The 26,976-nt window shown below is 38.5% G+C and overlaps 1 protein-coding gene across 5 annotated transcripts in view; it reads left to right on the forward strand.

The window, feature by feature from the left end:
• RABGAP1L (RAB GTPase activating protein 1 like) overlaps positions 1-26,976 on the forward strand; it is a 257,343-nt gene that overhangs the window by 155,655 nt on the left and 74,712 nt on the right. For all 5 annotated transcript variants that reach the window (XM_050901438.1, XM_050901437.1, XM_050901439.1 and 2 more), the window contains 2 exons: positions 589-732; positions 14,257-14,298. In XM_050901438.1, the coding sequence (XP_050757395.1) occupies positions 589-732; positions 14,257-14,298 (186 nt within the window). The remainder of the gene's footprint in view (positions 1-588; positions 733-14,256; positions 14,299-26,976) is intronic.

A 26,976-nucleotide genomic window follows, 5' to 3' on the forward strand; every position in this document is an offset into this window, starting at 1 on the left:
ATTGCATACTAATTAATTTGATACTTCGGCATATGGTCTTCTCAATATTTACATATGTTAACAAAGATTTTTACTTGATTAACTGAATATGAATATATCACCGGTGTACAGTAGGATTATCAGTGTTTATTTTGTGTTGCTTATATATGCTCCTAGTTAGAGAAATTGTCTGATGGAGTTGTGTGCTTTGTTGCTTTCAAGGTCTGTGAGGTGATCTCCTTGTTCCATTGGTTTTTATAGCAGAAGCATTTATAGCAAGACACAGCAAAGGAATAACTTAAAAATATACACTAGCACAACATAGATTTCACAACTGCTCTTTCTACTGTTGAAGATTTTGTAATTTCTCAGTATAATCTCAGTACATTATTTGATACCGTGATGGAATCCACAGTGGATATCTTACTAAAAACTGTAACCATGGGCACTGAAATTTATGAGGAAACATATTTCTATTGTTCAAAAGAAGCCAGGATTTCAGTCTGTTGTGTTTTTCAGTGTTTAGCAACCTGGTACTTACTGGCAGTGTAGATGAAGAACTCGGATTAATGAGTAATACTGAAGCACTTATTTTTTCCTTTACTCTAGGAGCAGTTACCAGACTTGCATAGCCATTTCTCAGACCTCAATTTGGAAGCTCATATGTATGCATCCCAGTGGTTCCTCACTCTTTTTACTGCCAAGTTTCCACTCTGCATGGTCTTCCACATCATTGACTTACTACTTTGTGAGGTAAAAAAAACTTGAATCAGAAAACCCTTCCGCCACTCCACGAATGTTTGTTCTTTTTTTTTTTTGTTTTGTTGGAGTCATTTACTGTTTAATTTCAAAATGCGTGTAACTAAATTATGTAGAAACCATGGTTATATTGAAGAGAAGATGTTCAGTGAAACGCTGGTTTGGTTTTAAATTTAGAATTGTGGATTGCCTCATTCTTTGCTAAGGGATCTAATTAAGAATATCTGATGCACACATCTGTTCTTCATTTAATTTGTTAAATAATTTATTCAAAGTTAGGAATTCTAATTTCTTGAAGATACCTAGTAGTAAAAGCCTAGCAGGCTTTTAGAGAAAAAGCTCTCCGAATTGTGTGATTCAGAGTGCCCAAAGACAGTAAGGGTATTGCATGTTGCTTTGATGCCCTGATATTAAACAAACAGTGAGAACTGCCAAACAGCACAATTGAATGAAGCTCTTTCCTTTTGTTTTTTTTACGCTACTATTCCAACTAAGGAACACATTACTCCAGATACAAAATGGTCTGTTTCTGTATTGTAGATATATCTTTATATCTTTACTTCCTTTAAAAAAACAGACAGAATAGATTGATAGTCTGGAACGTTTATTTTGGTAAAATACTAGTACTTCCTTTTGTCACCGGGAAGTCAGGGCATCCATGGAATTAAACCTGGTTTTGAACCTGCCACTAATTTCCTCTCTGATTTAAATGGATCACAAGCATAAAAGAATATGAATAAATAAAATAATTGAGAATTTTAAATGCAAAGGGTTTCATGAGTATGAAACACTGTTGACTCTAGTTCATTCTGTTAATTTCTATTGTGAAGTATTTTACTTGCGAATTTTCAGGCTTGCTGCACATGCCTTGATAGCATTCATTATTAAACAAATATTGTCCACCACTCATAACTCAATATTTTTTTCCTTAAGAGTATCGCCTCTTCTGCATATCGGTGCTCAGTTATCAAAAAAAGAGGTAGGTTAATACTGCCAGGTATCCAAGTGAGTGCGAAAAGTAGTAATGGTGAAGTGATTTCCCATTTCCATATAAATATCTGAGCTCTATTTGTTTCACAATGTCTTGATTATTTTAAGTAAACAAATAGAAAAAGCAGAAAAGTGGCTAGTTTTTCTGCTCTTTGTCCTCTTCTTTGGTCGTGCAGTAGATGAACACAATCCCTTGATCACTTTTGAACTGTTAGTGAGCTAATTTTCAGAATGAGCTTCTGGTGTGGATTTGATCATTCTTTGTCAGTTCAGTTTATTACTTCATTCTGATCTTGATGTAGAGCTGCACTCAGAAACGACCATTTGAAGAGATCGTTTGTCAAGAAGTACAGAACATCATTTCATAGTGGTGATTATTGTGATAGCAGCATAGTTACATCCTGTGTGAAGCTCCTGTGCTTTTTATTATATTAAGCTTGATGATAAAATATGCTGAAGAAGTCTTTTAGTCATGGTTAATATAGATTTAATATTTGGAATGAAAAAAGAAACAACTCTTAAAACATTTGCATTCATCTCACATCTGGCAGTGTTTATCTCGGCATGTCTGAAGGAATTACTCTGGGAAAGAAGGTGAAAGAATCCAAGGAGAAAGTGAGAGAGTGCAACACTGGAGTCTGCTAGAGAAAGGGAAACTTGTTAGCATTTGTGGAGGGTAATCACATAAAGCTAAAGGAGTCTCTTTTACAACAGCTAAAAATAAACCAGAAATGGTAAGAAAATTGATTTCAAGCGAGAAGATACATACAGATATCTTGAGAAACAGTGGGGCAGTGTGTAGACAACCTACTGAGGCAACAGTGTAGAGTATCAGAAAACTGCTCCTAATATTTGTGAGTCAACCAGCCTAAAGTAACAGGCGCTTCTGAGAATTTGTGGGAGGAGCATAGATTAAAATCATATTAAAATAAAAATCTAGTTGGGCCTCATCATGGAAGGACAGTAAAATCTGAAGGCGTATGGCCATAGACAGAATAAGAAAGAAACCATTCCTTAATGGAGGACTGAAATCATATTGTGAAGCTGTCTCTCCCGTCAGCCTCCAGAAGGAGTAACGGAGCAGTCAAAAAATAATTTTTGTCTGCATTAAATTGTTCTTTACTTTATCTCTGAACAGACAGCATGCCTGTAATTCCAGCAACTGGAAGGAGAAAAAACAGTTGCAGCTGCTAACAGTGGAACATATTCTTCTGCAAAAAAAAAAAAAAAAAATCCTCAAAAAATCAAGAAGCCTTTGAAGTGAACTGTCTTGTGTTTTTAAAAACAAGCTTCCAGCCTTCTCGTTCATTTGTCATAGATACAGATGAATTTTAAATAGCCTTCAACTTCCTTCCTGACTGTGCTTTCTCCACATCCCTGTCCTGTCTGTCGTTGACAAAATGTTTACATCCTATGCAACTCTTTTATGAAAGAAAAATATTAGGGGAAGAAAAACAGTTAAAACCATTGCTGAATGGGTGCTGCCAACTAGTCATTCCAAGGGAGCTTCTCTGGTCCCCATGACAACATTTGAATTATGGATGAACAATTTGTGTCAACCAAGAGTTTTTGTATGGGGTTGGTTTTTTTCAAGTTTTTGACTGTGGCTGGAAGAGTAAAATCGGCCCTTACAGATATTCTTTAACCCTCAGTCCAGAGAGGAGAAATACCTGTTGGAAATCCTGTAGTTTCGCAGCTAACCAGGGAGGCACGTTTTCTTCCCTTGCATGCACGGTGGAACAGTAGCACAAGCTGGGGAGCAGACCTCCTGGGCAGGAGCATATCCTATGAAAAAGTAGCTAGATTTACGATGGGAATTAAGTTTTATGGAGAAATTTTTAAAATCCCATCAAAGTGAGTGCCATTACAGTCAAGGTCTTTTCATCATTCTCACATTAAATATGACTTGTTAGAAGGAACAATTTTATTTAAATCCATATGAATTTGGGACTTGCCATGGCCCCTGTGTGATTGAGTCCTTTTATCCTGTTGTCATCCTAGGACCTTTTCTTTTTTTTGAAGTTGTCTCCAGGCTGTTGAGGATGTGATTCAACCCCCAAATTATCTAAATTTCCAGTGGCCTTAGAATATTGCCTCAATAACTCTGGGACAGAATCTGTCACCCATCCTCATCTAGAAATGAAATATTTTGGAATTCTTTGTCTTTCCTGTGACAGAAGCTTGAAGATAATTTTGGGCTTGCAGGCAGGTACTCCACAGTGCCATGGTACGTATTATAAGGCTTGACTGCCTGTAATAAAAACACAAATGTATTGATCTGGTTGAAAGTTTTCATGTGATTACAGCAAACTGCGTGCTTTTGAGGCTGGCTACGTAGATAAATTTTAACATGCCACCATCAGCTGAAGATCTTTCTACAACATTCCTTTTAGCTGCCTGTTTCAACTGCTTCATTTGTCTCTTCCCCTTTTGCTATTTCTGTTTGCAGTGAAGAACAACTTTGTTGATGAAATTCAGAGTTGTATTTGGACTCATCAGTCTTATCTATCAGTATGACATTATGTTATTGAATGCTTTGTGAGCCTGCTCTGTTTTGCTGTCTCTTTTTGTTCCATTTTAAATTATTTATTTAAAGTCATGCTCAGAAATAGCAGCTCATCTAGGTACAGTGGATGTTGCTTAGAGAGAGCTGTCCCCAGTGCAATGGCTGCACCTGGGTTATGCTATAGAATATCAAAGAGTTGACATTTAACTTCATTTTGCATTTTAAAATGTTCAATTTAAAATGAAAATATGTGTCTTAAAAGCGCTAAATAAGTGACCTTAATTAAGCATTTAGAAGAGAAAAAACCCAAACCAGTTGGCAGACAGTTTATAAGCATTTTTTAAATTTTCATGATTTTTTCTGCTTAAAAAAGAGCACACTTTAACCAGTTGTGATATATACAGTACTGCCAAAACTAAAGGAGGTTCAGAGCTCAAGCTGTCATTCCATTGTTAACCTAGAATTTTGAGACACTATTGGTAACCTCCGTTTTAAGTTGATCTGGCTATTTTTGTGTGCAGTTCTTGGGGATATAAAATACTTAAGGATTGTGCTTCTCTCCTTTTAAGGAGTATATAAAAAACCCTACTACATGCTGCCTTTTCTGGGCTGGTACAGATATTTGTATATTTTAGTGTCAGTAATTACATAGTCTTGTTATAATTAAAATTAATAGTTTGTCTACTAAGCTGCCGTTCTGTGATCAAGACTGAATAGAAAGGGATGCAACTGATTATCTATCAATTTTGAATATGAAATAATTTAATGTTTTCTAATATAGCTAATAACAAAGAAGTGAAACTACCTTTCACAGGACCACACGGCAGCACAGTGGAAGAAGTGGGAATGGGAAGCTAGGTGCCATCATTCCTTGGCCTTTGTTTATCAACTATTGCTTTCAGAACTTTGTGTAATATAACTTTTATAATCAGTTTTGAGAAACTGTCTGTGATAATGAAGACTGATGAGTGGTTTTAAAAATCGTTTAAAATGTGAATGACTTGGTGCTGGTAAATGAGCACCTATTGATAGTAAAAATGTGGCACTATGTTGCGTAGATGTGGTTCCTGGGAGCACTGCTTCATAACGAAATAATGGAAATCTTAGAAGACTTATAACTATTGGTGCTGAAGATTTGATTTCTGTCTTATGCGTGTCTTGCTGAAGAATGGATGTGCCAGGAAACACTACGCCGTATGGTATCACTCAGACGATAAGACCAGTCGTCTCTGCGTGTTAGTACTAACTGAGTAGTAGATACCATAATAGCCTGCTATTTTTTATCTGTCACTGTCAGATACTTCTGTGATGCCTTCAACAGAGTTGAGAAAGAACAGATTAACATTTTAATGTATTAAACTTCCTCAGGAATTGAGTCAGGAACAAGCCCACTTCCTCTGTAAATCTGCACTCAGATGAAATGTGAATTAAATAAAAGATTGTGTACAGTTGTTTATCTTCTGTAGATCTATAGGGGAAGAAAATTTGAATGTTTTGGAATTACCTGTTGTTGACACGTTGTCTACATTTATTAACCCTTCCGGTTATGAATGTTTTAATAAATCTTACAAAACAGCAGAGTGGGCTTGCTAGAAATAAAATCTCTTTTAGTAACAGCATATTAAAAGCTAGGCTTAAATTCTAAGTAGGTATAGATCTGAGCTGAAACTGCCTGCATTATTTCAGTAGTATTTACAAAAGTAAAGTCAATGTCATACATGTGAGTTGGAAGAGGCTGGGGTGCGTGTGTGGTTTTTTTCCTTCTTATGAATATAGGCGATTAGACTTTGGCATTTAGACTGTGCCTTTCCTCCTGTCCATTGCTCTTTGCGTTATGCCTGCTAGAGAGCTCAGTCTCCTTTCTGAAGTCTTTATCAGCCACTGCTGTTTCATGTAAAGAGACTGGAAAGGATTTCTTGCCGAGACTGCTGTAACTAGCTTTTAATTAATTTAAGAGGAAAGAGAATAGGTTGTGTCTCAGACCCCAGACAGAAGACTAGAATTTGAACATACATGTCCAATGGGAATGCTGGTTTGCTATATTCAAGCAGCTGTTGACATGTCAGCCATTATAATCTTTTTTTGTTGCAAAAACTGGAGGTCTGCAATGGGAGTTAGCTCAGGTTTTCTGGCCCTGGATGTTTTGCTTTTATGTATTTAGATGAGTTATTTAAATCCATGCTAAAAGTAATTTTAGTGTAATTTATCTGATGACTATAGCTGTGTTCCGCTGTGGGGTTTTTTAGTTCTAGAACAGAAATTAAAGTAAAAAGAAAGAAAAAAGGATGTAGTATTTGATTGTGTGTTTACTGCATGAGGAACCTTTTAAAGCTTTTGTTATGTGTGTGTTTAAAACATTCAGATTATAATGTTAAAGCATTTTAAGTTCTTTTCAAAGTGAAGGTCATAAGAAGTATTAGGTGTTTGGATATAAGATTTCAATCAACAGCAGAAATAGTGGAGGTATGTAATACCGTGTTCTGTATTGCCACAGGGACAGGGGAACACAAAATGTTCTATTCACTTCTAAAGCTACGCAGAATTTATAATAATTCAAGCTTGGACTGAGGAGAAGAGTATTTTAATAGAGTTCTTGGAGAGCCATAGGGTTTAACATAACCCTTTACAGTATGTTGTCCAGCTGTTCCTCTGAGCATCCATAATTTATGTATCTTCCATTCATAGCTGCAGCTTGTTTATCCCAAAAATAACAAGGCTGGTGATAAATGCTCAGCTGGAGCAAAGAAAAAACAGTCTCACAACAATCTGCAATTCAAGATAACTTCTGTGAACAGAAGGTACCTTTTCGGCGGTGTTGATAAATGTTGTGGTCCTAAAATGTTGAGGCTGCTTCTGTTTCAGAAAATGTTCTAAGATACAGGTGAAAAGTTACCAAAGATGAGGGACCTGTTTGAATGACCTAGTTTGTGCCTTAGAGGGAAGAGACATCTAATGCCATGTCACAGTATGTCTCTGAATTACTTTCCCCCATTGCGACTGAAATATTTTAGCCACTTACTAGTTGATGTTCACTTGGTTGATTTTTCTAGGAATACAGTAAATTTCCATAATGCTTACTTAACATCAGTGCCATCTGCTGTATTTGAATAGCAGCATATTCTAAGCAGTCTTGGCAGTCCTGAAAAACGCTTCAGAAATAACTGAAGGAAAGCATCACAAATGGGAGAGTGATATTCCGTGAACAAATCCAGGAAGTTAAGCTAATTTGGGGACTGTTTTTAAAGAAGAGGGTAGCGCAGTCTGCCTGTGCCAAAACACTTTCTATTACTTCGTGCTTGGAATCTGAGGCCGTACTGAATTTTCTAAGTACGTAAAACCAAAACGTGAACTTTGCATTCAAGTGACTGTTGGAAAGGGAAGATGAATGTTAAGGTGTAGAGAGGTCTGTCCTTGGCCAGGACTGTGTTGTGGCAGAGAAAGGGAGAAGATGAAGAATGAACTCTGGGAAGGAGATCAGATGGAGTGCAGGGAGGCAGGACATTGATTTAACATGGGCATGCATTTTTCTTTGTGTTACGTGACCGCATGTAGAGGGGGAAGGAGGCACAGCTTTCTGTCAAGAGATGTTCTGAAGCCCTCATCTTGTCTCCTCTCAAGAAAATTGGGGTCTGGAAGATTCCTGCTCCTCTGGGCATGTCTAACAGCCACTCCCTGTTTCCATATGAGGACCTGTCTTATCTACAGAGATATGAGGCCTCTTTTTCTGTCCTCATTATACGTATGTGATAAGGCCCTTGATGCCTAGTGTGGATTCAGGCCCCTTTCTTTGTCCCCATATTAATCAGGTTTGGAAAGAGGGAAAGGAATGTCTAAAAATCCTGTAACTTAATCCTCTGGAAACCAGAAAAGTAATGTTAGTGTATGGCTTGGTCAAGCAAATGGAGAAAGCATGCTGCCAGCCCATAACCAGCTGCCTGTGAATTAGGAACGTGCCACTGCAGAAATACCCAGTGTCATGCAGCAATTTGATACATGGAAATGACTTAAAATTCTGTGGCTGTAATTTTTCTTCTTTGAAAACAGTCACAGCAGCGGAGAGAAAAAAGTGCTAATCTTATAGCACTCTCTACCTTCGTTCAGCCATAGCAACATCTCAGCAGCAAATTACGTGAAAATCACCCAAAACATGTAAATATTCACTAGCATTCCTAAATCCCTTTCATTTCTGTTAAAAGCAACCAACCAACCAAAATTTCATGCGAAATCATACTAATACAGGTTCATGGTTGCCTGGTAGTATTTATTGTGTGCCTTTTCATGCTGCAAAATACAGGAAAGTGGCACAATAAGTACTGAATCCCATGGTGCCATTTTTACCATCTCCCTGGTACCTGCTCATCTAATAATTCAGGCAACTGGTTTTAATTGGGTTTGTGTATTATTCACAGCATCATAGTATCAGGATGGAGATTTCTGTATTGTCTTCTTTCTTGTGTTATAGCATTTCCTGTTGTGAGTTATTGTAGTGGGCAACGTATATGGAGTCACTGGAGGAAGCCCAGTCTAAGAAGTCGACTATACCGCATACGTTAGCAGTAAGATCTCTATGCAATTTGTTTTTTCTTTTTCTCTCTCTAATATAACTGTTTAGTTAGAAAGCTGTATCTGTTGCTTATACAAAGCTTGCTATTTTACGTTGTGCCTTATTTGAATGAGTTAACCTTTCTTTCCCTTAGTTGTCTTGTCATTGAACTAGAATAAATGTACAAGCTATACAAACTATATCTGAGTAAAAGATGTTAATTAACATGCATATCCCCGCAGAGCGTGCTCCAAGTCTGCGTTACTTACAAAGAGAAATTTGAGCTTCAGACCATATATTTATGTTGTCAGCAAAATAAATACATTTGTGACATTCCTAAAGTTTATTTTGTGTTCTCAACATATTAGACTTGCCAAACAAATGTTTTGCTGGAAGCAATCCAAAACATAAATAGAATTTTAATTCTCCTTTAGAGTTTGTAACCCCAATTACCCTCTGTAGCTCCTTTGAAAGAGTGTGCAACTTAACACATAATTATGAAACACTTTTGAATTATGAAACAATGTCAAATTAACTTCAGTTGAATAGCTAATCTCTCTTTAAAAAAAGGGAAATTCAGTTATTAGAAAGCTGGAACAGGTTAACTGGTTCTCCTGATGGCATGTCATGTGAGGCTTGAGACTTCTCTGACCTTAAGGAGGTGCTCAGTTGACTTTCACATATATCTTCTTTACCTGGTGCTGAACTTTTGAGAATAGTGTATCAGTATCTTCACTGTTTCCTCCTACATGTCTTGCATATCTAGGAACAAAACCACAGATAAGGACGTTGATAAAAAAATGAATTTTCCATATTTTTTTTAAGAGATTCACTTCCTTTTGTTTGTGAAAATGATGCAGAGGGTATTGCTGTGTAACCAGAGGAATGTCTGTCAGGTGGTCTGGGTTGGAGAGGGAGAGATGCTAGTATTTAATATAGCCTACCTTCTCCTAAGGCTTCTGTCATTGAAGAGAAGCTTTAAAACAGGAGATAAATTCCAAAGTCATCCCCTATGCAAATGTTGTCCAGCTACTACATGATTAAATTGTTTGGCCTAACTCTTCCGTCAGCTCTTCGCTTGGCTGCTGAGCTTTGCTAGTAGCAGGTGTTAGTTGCTGCCCCTTAACTTCCTTTTTTCCGATCTCTGGGTAGATTTGCTGGGTCAAATGGATGGATATGCCTCCTCCCTTCTAAAGGAAGCCACAGCATCCTTTCTGTCGGAGAGATCTCACTGAATACAAACTGGATCCTACAAAATTGGCTCTTTACCATTCTCTGTTTGTTCTTTGTTCCCAATCTTCTTTTCAGGCCTTTTCAGAAGTCATCTTGTTTCAGAGTGCAGAGACTCTCCAAGAGAGGACTCCTCAAAGAGGGCTTCTATCTGCAGAAGGAATCTTGACTTCAGAGGGAGTTAGGAACTGCAAAAATCTCTCACTAGAAGAGAGTTAACATAATAAGATTTCCACTTATTTTAAGCCAGTCTTAATTTCAGTGCACATGTATCATTTGCAGTTGAAGTGTTTTGTTTTTACAGTCTCATGAGATATAGTTTCACTGGTTTGCCCATGAGAACGTTACGTACAATCTCCGTCGGAAATTACAATCTTTTGACATATAATACAAATAAGCATATGCTTCTATGAAGGGCAGTCTTAATGAGTTAAGTGGTGACCTACTGGATGGTGAGTGTTCATCCCAGCACTATCATCCCAGTAGGTACGAAGGGTTCTTCTGCAAAACTATGCTCTTTCTTCTTCAGTAAGTGCTGTCCTATGGAAGTCTTTGTAAAGCAGAGAATGGCCAGCGTGGCAGTCAGCAGGAGCCGTAAGGAGGCTGTAAGATGGCACAAACTCTAACATTTTCCCTTTCCTGACCCTTATCTTACCATCTTGACTGCAGAATAGTCAAGAGTTGTCTGCTTTGAGATGGGCTTGTTCCTTCTCCGAAACTCCTGAGCTTAATGAGATCTCTTAAAATGCTCTAGGCCTCTACACAACCTTGAGGGTTCTTAAATGACACCTGTTGGAAAAAAGAAGATCCTGGGCGATGCTTAACTAGGCAGATAAGCCAGGCTGTCGTAGAAACTGCTGGCCTTCTGCAAAAGGCTAGTTAAAAAAGCTCCTTGGAGGAGGATATCCACATGCCTCATTTCTGGGATCTGTGCCTGTGGGCTTAATGTCTGCGAGCTGTGCAGGCTGCACACTCCTCCTTCATTTACTCACTAGCAGCAAAGCCTCTCAGGCTGAAAAACAAGAGAATGGCTGCATAATCGAGAAGCGATATGACATGATGATGTCATATCCTGTGCTCTTATAACAGTTCTTGTTTAGTAAGTGTACATTTTTACTTTTGACTGCTGTATATTAAAAACCACAAGTGTTTAGGTAATTATGAACAACTTTCACGTTTGCAAATTTTTTTAAATATTAAGATGAGATCTGCATGATATTAAAGCATTTATTTCCAAATGCCTAGGTAAACATATGGCCTTTGGTTTTAAAAAGTAATTATCCAAAGCTTATTTAATATGGGCTCCCTTCTCTTTCCCCCTGTGGATGATTTGTATGTACTTTCATGTTTCCATTATAAAATTGCTGGAGGAATATTGCTAGCAATGATTTATATGTCTGGTGCACATTGGTATTTTTGGTCCTTCTTCTAAAATAGATGGAGAAGTTTAAGCTGAATCTTCTAAAACAGTGTGTGGTAAATGAAGTAGGATTTTAAATAAGAGATTGTGGAAAAATGAGCTGAGCCTTCTTTTTCATAACCATAATCATTAAACTTGGCTATGTCAGAATAGTCTTGCACGCATTAGGAAAAAATCGCTCAAGTAAGTGGATCAGTGGTTATAAAATGTGTTGTTAAAATGGGTGGGTAAGGCACCACATTTGAAATCTAAAGCATCTTGCTATAAATCCAAACATGAGCAGAAGCCTTACTGTAGATTGCCAGATGCCACCCCCAAATCACTCAGCAGTCAAGGGGTATATCAGTCCTTCAGGTCCAGCAAGTCCAAGCTGGTCAGCATCAAACTGCAGCAGTTGATGTTTCAGGCCTAAAATATTGCCTTGATTTGGGAGTTACCGCTCCCTTTGAGGAAAGAGGAAGGTGCGAGCTGCTTTCTGTTGCCAGGAGTAGCGGAGTGCCGTGCAGGACAGCTGTATACGAAGGTTTTAAGTCCTTTTGGTGTTCTGATTTTAGGGTGCTTGTGCATTGAACAGGTTATCTCAAGTAACGTGAGGGAGTCTGGGAGCTGCCCCATGCCTGGTGGGGCTAGAAGAAGAGCTGGGGATTCTCAAGGCAGGAGGAAACCTCTTTCTGCTGCATTTGCTATCCATGCGAACAGAGTTCATATAAGAGCAGTACCAGGAGAGACTTTGATTAGTGTGAATTCAGGAACAATGTGAGTTTCAGGCAGATGAGAAAAAAATTATTTAGAAAATGAATGAAAACTGGTTTGGTTTTCTTTTTTGGGTTTTTTTTGGTAGTGCCAGAAAATAGACAGGACACTAATTCCTCAGTAATCCAACAATTAGACATAATACTCGTACTCATAAAATAACAAAATCTGATCAATCAGTTAGTTAAGAAGAAAACACCATGTTTGTGATGGCTTGTAGTTACACCTCTCATTTATAGATTGTATGTTCACATCAAATCCTCTCTGTTAGGGTGGAATGAACTGTTGACTTCAGATTGATACTTGGAGTAAAACTGAGAGTACTATGAGCTTATTTTACTGCTGCTGGTGCTCTAGTATTATCAGTGTCATGACTGAAATTCACAGGCAGACATTTTTTCTATTAAAAATAAGTATAAAAACCAAAGTAACTGTTGTTGTACTTAAATATTTGTTATCCCATTTGGAAGAAGGGTTTCCTATTAATGAAGCAAGGTTCAGTCCTGCTACAATTGTGACCTCTAGTGGAAAAAGTCAGTTTGTTATCATAATGCTTATGCATCGAATTGCAAAGTAATTCACCGAGTGTTGCAATATTCATTATGTCTAATGTCGTAGCATTTCCAAGACTCATTAATGGTAAAATCCCTTCAAGGTACCATACTATCCATGTAAAAAAATACAATTTCTTCACAAGAATGCCTCTGAAAAGTCTCTGCAGATTTTTATAAAAGCTAATTTTTATGGAAATATGGTCTCAGGCTTTCAGGAAGAGGCTTGGAAAAATACTCAGTTGCAGAAGGAGAAATTTCTTGGAGAGGGTTCCCTTATAAAAGGTCCTTTTATTATCCCACAATAGTAGGTATTGCAGTGACAGTATTACTTGTGTGCAAATCTGTTGAGACGTTTGTAGATGTCAGCTCTGAAAGACATTATAAGAAAAGATTTATCATGCCATTAAACAAGCAGGCAAGAAGATTTGTAAAATATAATCTAGGAAAACAGTCTGAACACAAAGTACATAGTACAGCAAATGAGAATTGCATATGGCATTTTTCATATTTGGATGAACACAAAGCTATTTATAATCTTCAATAATCAAGATACCTAGGCTACAGACAGGAGAGTCTCCTCCATCAGCAGAGGCAATGCATGCACTGCCGGGCAGGCTGTCGTCTTGTGTCCTCTGGCCGGAGCTGCCCCGGCTAGTTTTCTAAGCAGGACCCCAAGAGTAGTTTCAGTTAGGCTGCTCCAAAGGAGCCTCATTCAGGGTATGTGTTCCCCTTCCCCCCGGAAAATCTTAAGGTCTCGATTGTCAAAATAAAAAGAAGTTGAATAAAAGCGGAGGAGTGGTATTTCATATTTTTATATAAAACATAAGTGGAAATGTAGCCTTTTTCACCCCTCTGTAGTCAGTCAATGGAGTGGTTTTACTTTCTTGGATTTTGAAACAATTGAACATTAGCATTGTATTGTTCACTGACTGGGTTTCTGTACACTTGCATTTCCAGCTTTTGCAAACCAGAAAGCAGACTATTTGATACAGACATCAATTTGTTCACCTATGAATGGTTTTGATTTTTGACTGATAAGAGAAAAAAGGTGTATTTTGTACTTGTGGGGTTTTTTAATTTTATTTGGGGTTTTTTTACAGTTTGAGCATGAAAGATTGTACATGATTAATCACAGCTAAGCTCAGTTACTTGGCAAAAATCCTATCAACTAGAATATTTATTACATTTTCTTGATACCCTGTTTGTTACAATATTCTGCACTGTTCATGAAAACCGACATTGGCAGGTACTGAAACGATGGATGGATATCTTGTCACATCCATAGCACCTGACGAATTGAACAGTAAGATTCCAAAAGCTCCAAAGAGCCGTCGTCTTCCCCAGCCAGGAGTTTGGAAACTGCCTTGGGGTTTTAATGATGAACTTTGAAGTGTAGCAGGGAAAAGGGAAGCATTCCCTAGAGATTTGCAGCATCTAGTTATGATGCTACATAATGATAAGTCATAGGGAAGAGAGATTTGTATGCTGGGACTGATTGAAGTCTTTTTCTTCTTATTTTCAGGGTATGAACATAATCTTTCACGTAGCCTTGGCTCTCTTAAAGGTAAGTCATTGATTAGAAGGGTGGGGTTTTTTATTTTATTAAACTGTATGGAAAATTTTCTTAGCTTAATGTATCATGTCTAAGGGAACGATAAAGTGGGACTTCTGGAGGAGGGAATGGAGGAGAAAGATCATCCATTTGGGTAGAGATGTCTTCAAAATTGTACTTACGGTAGATCTGTTTTTATTAAACTTAATCATGTCATACAGTTCCTGGAAGGAGGAGTACAGTCTAAGGATTTAAATGTCTCATATGTATTACTATTAAGAAAACAATTCTGATTTCATTTCACAGCATATTTATTTTGTGGCTGGGTTCTTTCATATAACTATCCAAGAAACAAGTGATTGAATATTATTTGGTATCAAATATATTGGTAATGACAAGAGAGGAATGGAAATCTTTTATAATATGGGGAACTTCTGTCTTTGGCTTGGACGCAGAATTTACCTGAACAAACAAACAAGTAAACCTGTAAGTAAAGCATTGGCCCTTTTGATGCCAGTGAGATAGCTCAAAGTTAACTTACATTGACCTTCACAAGTTGGCTCTAGTTCAAATCCAGTCCACGTACAGGCGCGTGGTATGGAATTTGTAATGCCACCTTTGAATTCAAATGATATTCCCATCAAATAATTTAGGCTAAAGCTCAGGCTAGAACAGCCTGTCACTCCTAACACAAGCACCCCGTAACGTGGACACAGGCTAGTATCATTTGGCTGTTGCTAGTCCTCCAGTGTGTTTTCCCAGTTCCTTATCAATTACCTAGAAAGGGCAAATAGCTACTAGTTGAGTTATTCAGTGAAGAGTAATTCTCAGAGATTCAACTTCTGCGGCACAAAGTCCTACAGCAAAAGTGCTCCGCACCAGATACATATGCTGTGAACAGAGCAATTGGAAATTTCAAAACACATGTATTTTCACTTGAGGTTGGGTAACTTGGTGAAGTACTGCAGTGTAGGTATGAGATAGTATGTAGCATTAGGGTAAGGAAATGTCCACAAAAACTTGTGTTTTACGCTAACACAGTTAATGTGTCAAATGGTGTTGTGACTTTCTACGTGAGTATATGTATTAAATGAAGTCGCCTATAAACAGGAAATTTGTTTAATGTACGTTTCCAGGGAAGTGCTCCTACACAAATCTAAATTTGTAAAAAGGGGGGAGAGAAGTGTGTGCTCTTTTCTTCCTGTTTCGTATTTTATTTGCAACTATGGGGGCTTGTTAATTTTCTGGTTTTTAAGGCCGGTATGGATAAAGGGAAGTCTAGTAGGTTATGGCACGATAGATAGTAAAGGAAGTGAAAGCAAGCATTGAAGCAACACCCAACAGGTATGCTTTTATAGTAGTAGGAACAGGTTCTGGAAAGAGGTAGAGATACCAGCTTATGGATCTTAAAACTGAAATAGAAGAAAGAAAAGGAGGAGTACTTGCACTGAGCTGAACATGGGTGGCAAAGGTTTCCAGGAAAGGAGAACTTCGTTCAGTTTGGTTATGAAGGATGGCTTTGAGGCCATGGGTGTACACCCAGTGGCCTGTTTTCCTTAGGTTTCCTGCTGCTGCTAGTGAGTATGCTAGAGGTTAGCAGCAGAACAGCTGTTTAGAAGATGTGACAAGGGTTGGAAAGCACTGAAGTCCTTAACTCATGGGTGTCATACTGCAAATAAGGATTTTTTTTTTCTGTTGAATGATGTCATGGTTTAAGCCCAGCCGGCAACAAAGCACCACGCAGCCGCTCGCTCACTCCTCCCCCCTGGCGGGATGGGGAAAAGAAAATAGAGCAAAAAAAGCTTGTGGGTCGAGACAAGGACAGGGAGGGATCACTCACCACTTATGGTCCCAGGCAAAACAGACTCCATTTTGGGGAAAAATAAACCAATTTAATTTGTTAACAACCAAATCAGAGTAGGATGATGAGGAATAGAACCAGATCTTAAAAACACACCTTCCCCCCACCCCTCCCTTCTTCCTGGGCTCAGCTTTGCTCCCGATTCCTCTACCTCCTCCCCGCCAGTGGTGCAGGGGGACGGGAATGGGGGTTGCGGTCAGTTCATCCCACATTGTCTCTGCCGCTCCTTCCTCCTCGGGAGGAGGACTCCTTACACTCTTCCCTGGCTCCAGCGTGGGGTCCCTCTCACAGGGGTCAGCCCTCCATGAGTTTCTCCAACGCGAGTCCTCTGCACAGGCTGCAGTCCTCCATGAACTGCTCCAGCGTGGGCTTTCCCACGGAGTCACAGCCCTGTCCGGGCCCAGCCACCTGCTCCGGCGTGGGGTCCTCCACGGGCTGCAGGGGAATCTCTGCCCCACCGTTCACCTCCACGGGCTGCAGGGGGACAGCCTGCCCTCTCACCACGGGCTGCAGGGGAATCTCTGCCCCACCGTTAACCCCCATGGGCTGCAGGGGGACAGCCTGCCCTCTCACCACGGGCTGCAGGGGAATCTCTGCCCCACTGTTAACCCCCATGGGCTGCAGGGGGACAGCCTGCCCTCTCACCACGGGCTGCAGGGGAATCTCTGCCCCACCGTTAACCCCCATGGGCTGCAGGGGGACAGCCTGCCCTCTCACCACGGGCTGCAGGGAAATCTCTGCCCCACCGTTCACCTCCCTGGGCTGCAGGGGGACAGCCTGCCCTCTCACCACCGGCTGCAGGGGAATCTCTGCTCCGGCACACCTCCTCCCTCTCCTTCTGCACTGACCTCGGGGTCTGCATGGTTGGTTCTCTCACATCCCACTCCTCTCTTCACTGTAGCTCCTCTTCTTCTTCCTCTCCTTCTCTTTTTACTGTAGTTCTTCCTCCACCCTTTTACTCTCTCTCCTCAGCAGTCTTTTTCCCCTTCTTAAATACGCTATCCCAGAGGCGCAACCACCGTTGCTGATTGGCTCAGCCTTGGCCAGCGGCGGGTCTGGGTTGGAGCCAGGGAAGCTTCTAGTAGCTTCTTCCCATTGCTGATTGGCTCAGCCTTGGCCAGAGGCGGGTCCAAGTTTGGAGCCAGGGAAGCTTCTAGCAGCTTCTCACAGGAGCCACCCCTGTAGTCCCCCGCTGCTACACAAACCCAACACAAATGATTAACTCAATTTCTTTTTAACAGAAAGTGCTCAGTCTTTTCATTTTATATATATTCCACAACATGCTGCTTATCCAATTGAACATTTCTCTTTGGCTGTTCCAGAGGAGGAAAATTCAAGAAAGTATTTTGTCAGTCTTATTATAACTATTCTCTAAGTTTAAGAGTTTTAAGAGTTGGTTTTAATTCTGCAGTATTCTGCAGAAGATAACTTCTAATTATAGCAGTTCTTCTTCTATATATATGCAATTTGCTGTATCTGCGTGTTCTGGCAGTAATAGGCTCTAAATGGTAAGGGAGGTGTTATCCTGAGAAAGTATTTCTATATTGCAGCCAAAAACAAGTACAAAGAAAATACAGGTACGTAAGATAAGACTTTTAAGTCAGAAACATTCACATGAGAGCACAGTTCCATAGTGGTACCAAGATGGAGCTGGTGATTATATACAATTGAATTAGCATATGATTTGCTTTCAGCAGGAATTGCTGTTCTGTTAGGGAAGAAAATAATTTTGTACTCTGAGACCTGAAGTAATTTTTTTCCTATTCAAATGTGTTCATAATCTCTCCTAATCATTAGAAACAAAGTGGCTTAGCGTGCCTGTCTTTTTAAGTTACAGAAACTGAATGTGCATGCTGCAGAACAACCACTTTAAAATCTGTGTGTTTCTAAGATCTTGTTTCTCTCTGATTCTGAAGCGAATGAAGACAACTCCTAAGGATTTGTTCTCTGTTAAAACAGAGCGATTATTCTCTCATCCACAATCTTTTGGATCATTTTTAATTTGGACGAAGGAATCCTTCGTCAGTGGAATATCACAGTCTTTACTGTGCAAATGCCATTTTCCTCACTTCCTTGTGAAGCGTGTGCCTCACAATCCCTCATGAAATAGCAAGAGAAGCTTTTATCTTGAACTCCCATTTACTCTATGCAGTTTCTCATTGTTACAACCAGCTGCTAGTATTCAAAGTGAATGCTTGTTAGTTTTGAAATGACAGTACTACTTCTGTGACCAATTACCCGAGACATCTTGATGCAGTAATCTTTGGAAAATAAACATGTATTTAAGACACAAGGGGAATCCTTTCCCTTTCCTTCTCCCATATTCTGATTGTAGCAATGAACAGCTAGAGGATTAAAGCTCTTTAGCTATGGAGACCATAATTTGTAACAGGGCATTAATCTGATTTCTTATCAAAGGAAAAGCAGTCTTTTTTTTCCATAGCATCCAAATGTGAGGCTTTCTAATGCATGTCACTGCTTTTCGAGTATTCCACAGTATGCTCGCCTGTCAGGCTCTCCAGCTGGTGGCAGTATTTGACAGTTTGACATTAATCATTTAGTTACGTCATGGAGAGACTCCACCTGAATTAACATTTAGTAAGCTGAGCTGATAGAAAATCAAATCCCTCACCTTTCATTTTCTGAGCAGCAGAAAATACAGTGAAGCACTGGGGCGTGAAAAGAACCCCAGTGTTGAAAAAGGCAGCGTAGAAAATTGTGGTTTAGAACAACTCAACAAACAACATAGATATTTTCCTTTTAAAAATCCCAATTAAGACCATTAATTGAGAATGACAGAGGAAAATGTACCATTGCAGTGCCAACATACTTTCCGATGCGTTTTGTCATCAACTAGTTAGTTTGTTTGTTGTAAATTACAAAGTAAACATTAAAATCTTCACATACGCTAAGAAAAAAATATCAATAATAAGCTTTCTTTTGTATTTTAATATTTCAGTAATTATTTCCTTAATCTTCTGTTTCTGATCTTGCTACCTGAGCAAAACCAGCTAAATGCGTGCTTTATTTTGGAATTAGCAAACTGAGGCAGGTATTAAAATACGTGATTGTGGAGAAATCAGGCTCTAGATTAACTGCTGTTGCAGTTGCTAACTACTGAAAAGGTAGGGAAGAGTACACATTAACTGGAAATGCAAGAATGAACCACAGGGTTTTAAAGTAGATCCGTATGCAGACTTTCTTTTTGAGGGTTCATCTACTCATGGAGTGTGATTCATAACAACACTTAAGTTGTTGAGCTTTCATCTGGGTGACCATTAAGAACACGTTGCTTAATGCCAGAGGAAAGCCATAGTTTTGATCAGGAAGGTGTATAATATTCAAATTGAAATGTGTATTAAATAATGAGAAACAATAATGTATTTGTTACTGCTTGTGTTTCCCAGCCAGTGCATTATTATCTTACAGAGATTTACTTCAGTACATGTATTATCTTAAAAACAGTACTTTTATATATCGTTCCTTGAACTCAGGCAAATGTGAGCAGCATTTCTAACAGTGCTTATAAGTTCTTACACTCCTTCTCTACTGCACGTGATCAAGTGATAACTGTATATTACACAAGCAAGGCAGTTGTATTTCTTGGTTATTTCTGTTGCCACCTTTCAGTCTCAACGCTGTTTGTGTCAGTCTGTGCCCAACAGATTAGGGAGAAGCATACCAGCTACAATGGCAGGGACAGCATGCTATTCGTTCAAGTAGTTGATACAGGGGCTCCCTAGATTAAAAAAAAAAGTGTCAAAATTACCTTGGATAAGGAGGGTTATTTGTTATCTTTATATCATTCTGTATCTGGACTGAAAAGGACCTCCTGGGCAAACGAAATGCTCCTCTGCTATATTATGCCATTATGTGACATGGCATCCATTTCATAAACTAGTAACAGCAGCAATATTGCTGGTGGAAGGCCATTTCCCTTATTCCGATTTAAATTTATTACTGATCATTTTATACTCATCTACTCTTACATCAGCGTTGTCCTTTATCTTAAATAGTCCCCTTCCAGTGACACTCACACTAGTGTTTATCACCTTGAAGTATTTATGGATACTATTCATATTGTTTACTAAACAAACCAATATTCTTAGTGTTCTTGAACTCTAGTGCATCTTAGTAGTACTCTTCTGCATCTCCTCAATTCTGTATTAATCTTTTTAGAGGTGAATGACTGGATCTTTAAGAGAGGTCACACTATGTTTTCTGCATTAATGTTGTATTTCCTTATTTCTAAAAAATCTACTTTATCTGATAACTGAGGATTGTATTGTTCTCTTATGCTTGTATGAAATAGTATTCATGACTAACCAGAGGGTTCCACAAATACTGTTTCACCACCTTAGATGTGGATTTGTGTAAGAGCACGAATCTTGAATAAAATCACACTGTACTTCTGTATACATTTACATTTCACTTCTTAATGAACATATAGTGAATTGTAGGTTTTCTTTTTTCACTTTCAAGACATTATCTTCTTTGGATAGACATCTGACCTAACCTGTCTCGGATTTTGTCCATCATTTATCTCCTGAATTACCACATGCACCAACCCAGAACTCTGAAATTTTGTTCTGTGTTAAAGGCATAGCTCAAAAATTTATGCTCATGAGAAGTGGACATACCCAAAGATAGCCAGAGCAGCCATCCATTTTTGTGCACCTTGGATCCTGCTGTTTATTGGTGAGTTATACCTGTTCCTTCAGGGAGCTGTGTGGCTTGCAGTGTAAACCAAAGTGACTGGTGTGACATCCCTTGAGATTATACCTCCCTTTATCACCTGCTTCTGAAATTATCACTTGCCACTATCTAGCCTGCGGCATTAGTATTTAAAAAGTAGTGTAGTCTCTTAAGAAAACAAACAAGGAAAAAGCCAAAGGGTTCAAGTCATAACAGCAAGTAATGAAATAAGTTTTATAAGTCAGATGAAAACAAGCAGTATAAGAGGAATAGTTAAGTTGAACAACCAAATTCTTCCATGTCTTACTGAAATAAGATACTGATATTTCGTATAATCCTACTAGATAAACATCCAAGGATGTCAATGAAGACTGGACAGGTGCTTATTTTAGGTAAAACTTGCATATTGTCAACGCAGGTAATTAAAAAATGTGAATTGTCTTTCAGTTGAGGATGAAATTGTGACAATTATTGTAACTTTTTGAAAGGTATCACATCAAAAGTGCACTGAGTGTGTAAGTAACGGGGCTTAGGCCTTGTATCCAAGAGATAAAACAGCTATTTCATTCTCTCTGCATGCAAACGCTCTTACTTTGCATTTGCAATGGCTTGAGGAGCCTGAACTGATTTTTAAATCAGCACTGCTTTAAGCCAGAGGTTGGATGAAGTGACGTATAGGGTTCCTTTCCAACCTAAACTGGGTTTGATTCTAGGTGATCTGATTTAGTCTGCTCTGTAAGTGCATTACATCTGCAAAAGGCTCTCTTCAAGATAAAACGGAAGTGTCCACATTAGAATCTAAGGCAAAATAGATGTTCTTTATACCAATTTTTTTTATAGCTTCTTTATGTAGCTGATCCCAGGATAAGAGCTAAAGCTTCTGGTGCAGAAGTGGATCCTAACTCTTTGGTGCTAGAGATCAGAACCGACTGTTTTCTTTTCAAGGTCTTCTCCATTAGGCAGAGGACAAGAAGTTCACTTTTTAAGAGGCTTTCAGATCACTGCTTTTATATTTCCAGTTCCTAAATCAAGGAGGTCCTTAAACTGTAGGTTTTGCTGGGCTGAAGAATTCACCCCCCCCAACCCACTCCCCCTACCAGAAAAAACAGTACTTGGTGACTTATTGGAGGTTATATCTTTAGAAAGAGAAATCTGTACCTGAAAATGTCCAGAATCAATCAACTTCCAGACGATTGATTTTCTAGCCCTAATATAACCAGTCTTCTATTTTTAAATGTCCACCTTTATTTGCATGCTAAAAATCCATCCTGTCCTGACTAGTTACTTTGTTAGCCCATTTGATCTCCTCCTCACACCTAAAATCAATTCAATGTCTATTAGCTGAATGTTCACCATAAATTTTTAATTTTGACAGAGAAAAGGCATTCTCTTTTTCAAGGAATAGAAGACTGAAAGCAGAGAAAGCATGAAATTTGTTGGACTGCATTTCTTTAGCAGCACTGAACCCTCATTTATATATTAATGGCACTTCCCCATTATACTGTCTGTTCATAATTTCTAGATATTGGAAACTGGAGATGGTCTTTTCAGGACTACATATAGTTCTGATTTTTTTTTTTTCTTTCAATATCCTGTATATGACTCATGTACCTAGCAAATCTTGTGATTCTGTGGGAAAAATTTTTAAGTATGTAATTGAAGTAAATAAAAACATAAAAATAGTAATTCCAGATCAGATTTGTAGGCTTATCTACCCCAGTATCTTGTTGCCAACAGTGCGTACATGGGAAAGACTGTAAGAAAAGGGCAATAATACTCTTTTTTTTTCCTCTGGCAATTTGTGTCTTGGAGACTCTCTGAGAAAGTAGTGTCTCATGTTTAATAACTCTGTATGGATTGTTGTTCCATGGGTTTGTCGGGTGACTTTTTGAACACATATAAACTAGTAGCCACAGAGATTTTCTCAGTTTAATTATAATTTTGTTTGCTTTGAACCTGTCACCGATGAGTTTCATGTGAGGTTCCTGGTTCCTGTGTTGGAAGGCATTTTGGACAGTCGGTACCTCTTCACTTTCTCCGCACCACTCATGATTTTATAGGTCTACTTATCCCTCATCAACTGTCTATTTTCCAGGCTTAATAATCTTAGTCTATTTTTTGTCTTCTCATTTGGAAGCCTCTCATGAGCCTTATTCCCTTTATAAATACTTTTCTGTCTCTATTACCTCCTTTTTGAGATGGGAGGACCAGAGCAATGCACAATATCAAAGATGAAAACACATCATGGAGTTATACTGTAGAATAATGGCATTGTCTGTTTAGATCTCTATTCCTTTCCTATTAATTCCTACCATTTGATTTATTTTGTTGACCTCTGCTGTGCACTGAGCTGATATTTTCATAGAACTGTCCACAGTGACTCCAAGATTCATTCCTGAGTAGCAATTGTCAGCTCAGAGTCTATCATTTATATGTAAAATTCATACTATTCCCCATATGCATCAATTTACATTTATCTACATTGACTTTCATTTACCGTACTATTGGCCAGTAATTCAGTCTCTTACAGTCCTTCTGCAATTCTTTACTGTAAGCCCCTGTCTTTAAAACCCTGAATAATTTAGTAGCATTTGCAAACACTGTCACCTCATGAGTCACCCTCTTTTCCAAGCCATTTAAGAATAGGCCAACCAGCACGACCCCAGCACAGATCTCCGATGGAATCTACTGTGGAAATAAATTGTTTTATCATGTTCTCTCTAATAATGATAAAGATGTAAACTTCACTAAATCCAGATTACACAGTTGTGATTAGACCTGAAGAACAGAAAGGACAGAGTAATTTCTGATAAGGTAAGAGGTGAAGCTCTTATTGTGGCCATGATATAATTCGTATGGATTTTCAGAGCTGTTCTGGTGCGGAATTTGTCTTATCCTTTTATAGGAATAAACTTGAAAGAGAACTTCTTTTTTTGTTCTTCCAGTTTTAGAGTCTATTTAGCTTTTCAAAGTCAGTAATTTTTGCCACTAAAATGTTAAAGGCAATCCAATTCCTTTTTTTTTTTTACAGTTGACATAGAAGAGAGAGATGCTATCATACATCAGCATTGATCAGTTAGCCATTGATATAGCAATTATGAAAATGTTTAGTTTATCTCAGTACTGACCTTTCAGTACTGTGCCCCATTATCGTAAAAATTTGATATTCTTGTCAACACAAAGCGCAGGATAGGAGACAAGACCAGTGGTGGTTTTGCAGGAAGGACTGGGGCAGAGGGAGGACGCAGAAGGCTGGGCTGCTCGCACAGGGAGAATGTGGGCAGGCAGAGGAAGCAGAGAGGGAGAAAGAAATCTATAGTGCTCACAGAGGGTCGTAATTTTAAAATTATGCAGGGTGGGCAGGTTTCCAGTTTTTACAGCAAGTTGTCATGCCTTATTAAACACGCAAGTGAGAACACTGTTATCTGGGAACTAAACCAGTATGAACACCTAGAACTAACACGTTTGTGTGTTGTGCGCTCTTGGCAAAATATTAAAGATAGAAGCTGCAACAGTCATGATTGCACATACTTTTTTCCCCACAGAAAACAGTACAAGAAGCACAAAGCTCCCGCTTTGACCGTCATAAAATGATAGATTGAATCCCATCATTTTTCTTGGAATCCCGTGAGCCTTTCCCAAACATTTTCTCAGGTTTTATATACATATATGTGTGTATATACATATATATATTTATGTTCTATGGTGTTCCATGTGTTTTTCTAATTTGGTATATTTTAAAGTGCAGAGATTTATAAGGGACTCCCCATCAAGATCCTTGGTATCTTGCTACAGAATTCAGAAAATATAGATAATTTGAAGTCATATTCTATATGGTTTTATTTGCTTAGAGAATCTTTTGCCGTTAGCCACTTCTGAGTTCAGTGGACTTCAGCTGTGTACGTCTGAGCAGATCTGAACTGCATCAGTACCATGTGAGTAAACAGACATTTCATGGATAGGAAGGCCAGAAACAGAATTTAACTGTACTTAAAGACCAGATAGTCTACGACACGGAAATCAAAGCACGAGTAATACGTTTTTAGCCTAAGACATTCTACTTAGTGTGCAAGTTACTGCCTTTTGGGCCATTTTTAGTTTTTAAGTTGACTTCAGTCAGGCCCTTCTGAAGGCTGCAGGACAGTAATCTAATGACATGGATAAAAGCAGTGAAGTTTACATGAAGGAAAAATCACAATTCCTGGTCAGACACAGATAAAAATAAGATGTAGTGTTCAATGAGGATGTAGAAGTATTTAAGAATGGTAGGGAGTGTAAAAAGTCTCAAACTGCAAATCTGAATGATGTTTCACTGTTATGCTGTGTAAAAGGAGTTCCTCAAAAAGACGGAGCATTGGATTTCAGCTGATAATTACGGGGGTTTTTGTCAAGCCTTGGAATTTTTTTTTATTTTAGAGACCTCTTTTTAAATCAGAAATCCAGGCCTGATGTAAAAATCCTAATGATGGTAGTAGACCACATCTCTTGGGAAGCTAATCCTGTAGTTAATTTCCTAATTCCTAAAAATTTGCACCTTATTTGTAACCTGAATTCATCTGGTTTTAGCCTCTAACTATTGGATCCTATTATATCTTTCTAGAATTAAAGACTTTATTTAATAATCACTTCATTCCATTTTTCGTAAGCCCACAACCTTACCCAAAAAGAACCAAACCTGAATTTCTATAAGGATGAGAGTTAGCTATTAGCTTATTAAAGTCTGATTTATGCAAGGAAGAATTTAAGGCTTTTTACATGGACGGTGCTCTGAATTACCTGTCCTCTTGCCTGTTTTGCCCACAAGTCACCAGTGACTCTGCCCTTTCACCTCTCTGCTTCTAGCCAGCTCTGTAACTTGCTTCCCAATACATGCAGTATAATGCTCTTATTTCTTCCTTTTTAATGTTTTGAGCAATGTTTTCATTCGCATGTGGAAGATAGAACCTAATGTTTCTAGAATATCACGTTTACCAGCGTGTGTTTAAATTAGATGGAAACACTTTAAAAATTTGGAAAAAATATGAAAAGCTACTTCCTTTCTCTTAAACCCTTTCACCCTACAAACGTACAGTCTGGTAAGCTGAAAATTTAACCTGTGATGGATAACTGACCGGCATTGTGGTGTTTACCTATACGCATAATAACAAACTAGATAATAAACCAGAATCTCTGGAACTGCAGGCGGAGGGAGTTTGGAAAGTACAGGAGAGCTCCCATCACAATCTTCACCGTAATCTTAAACTGGAATGAAACGTGTGTTGGCTATGGTTTCTTTTTTCCTAAGAGAGTCACGGCTTCTCTTGAAAAGGACCTCAGTAAATACCCCTAATCTCAGCCTAGACAGAAATGCTGTAGCCTCCACCTCTTCAGAACCCTGCTCTGTGGACTAGTCCGTATGGAAGATTTTCATCTGCAAAATAGTGTTTCACAACCTGAGATACTTAAATCAGCTTTCAAAAGACCGCCTGTATTAAGTAGCTTATTCAATACTGCACAAAATTTGCAGGTGCTTTAGTTGACTTAAATCCCATATCACCAGAGGATGAATCGTTGAGGCCTCATTGTTGTCATCTGTCATCTTTGACCTATGACTTCTGCTGGTTCTGCTTTAACCATTTTCCCACCTGCTTCATGTGTCACCGTGAGCCAGTGACCTGTGTGGATGGGGCTACTTTGGGTAATAATGTCCTTTTTTAAAAAAAAATTCTCATCCAAGAAAATTTACTTGCATTTGAAAGGAGTCCACTATGGGTGGTGTATCAGACTGAGTGCAATTAATTTATTTTTCTAATTTTCTGTGCTTTTTGTAGTACTTATCTAGGCTTGTTAATGGTAAATTAAACTTATTTTCATATTTTAACTACTCATGAACATCTTTATTATTTCAATTCAACGACTCCATGCTACAGATTTTTACTTGGCATTAGTATTTTAACTAAATAGGGTTTTTTTGACATGTTAGACAAATGATGTTTAGAGCTTAAATATGCATTTGCAGAACTGTTTGCAATTAATGTGTTTTAGATCCATAGAGCTTCTCACAATATTTTAAATTACCACCTTTCTGTATGTTAGATATGTATGGAATATTACTATCTGCTCCGATTGGAAATGTGTATTGTTCTGTTACATAG

The sequence above is a fragment of the Gymnogyps californianus genome, chromosome 8 (assembly GCF_018139145.2).
Source record: "Gymnogyps californianus isolate 813 chromosome 8, ASM1813914v2, whole genome shotgun sequence".
In the NCBI taxonomy this organism is placed as follows: Eukaryota; Metazoa; Chordata; class Aves; order Accipitriformes; family Cathartidae; genus Gymnogyps; species Gymnogyps californianus.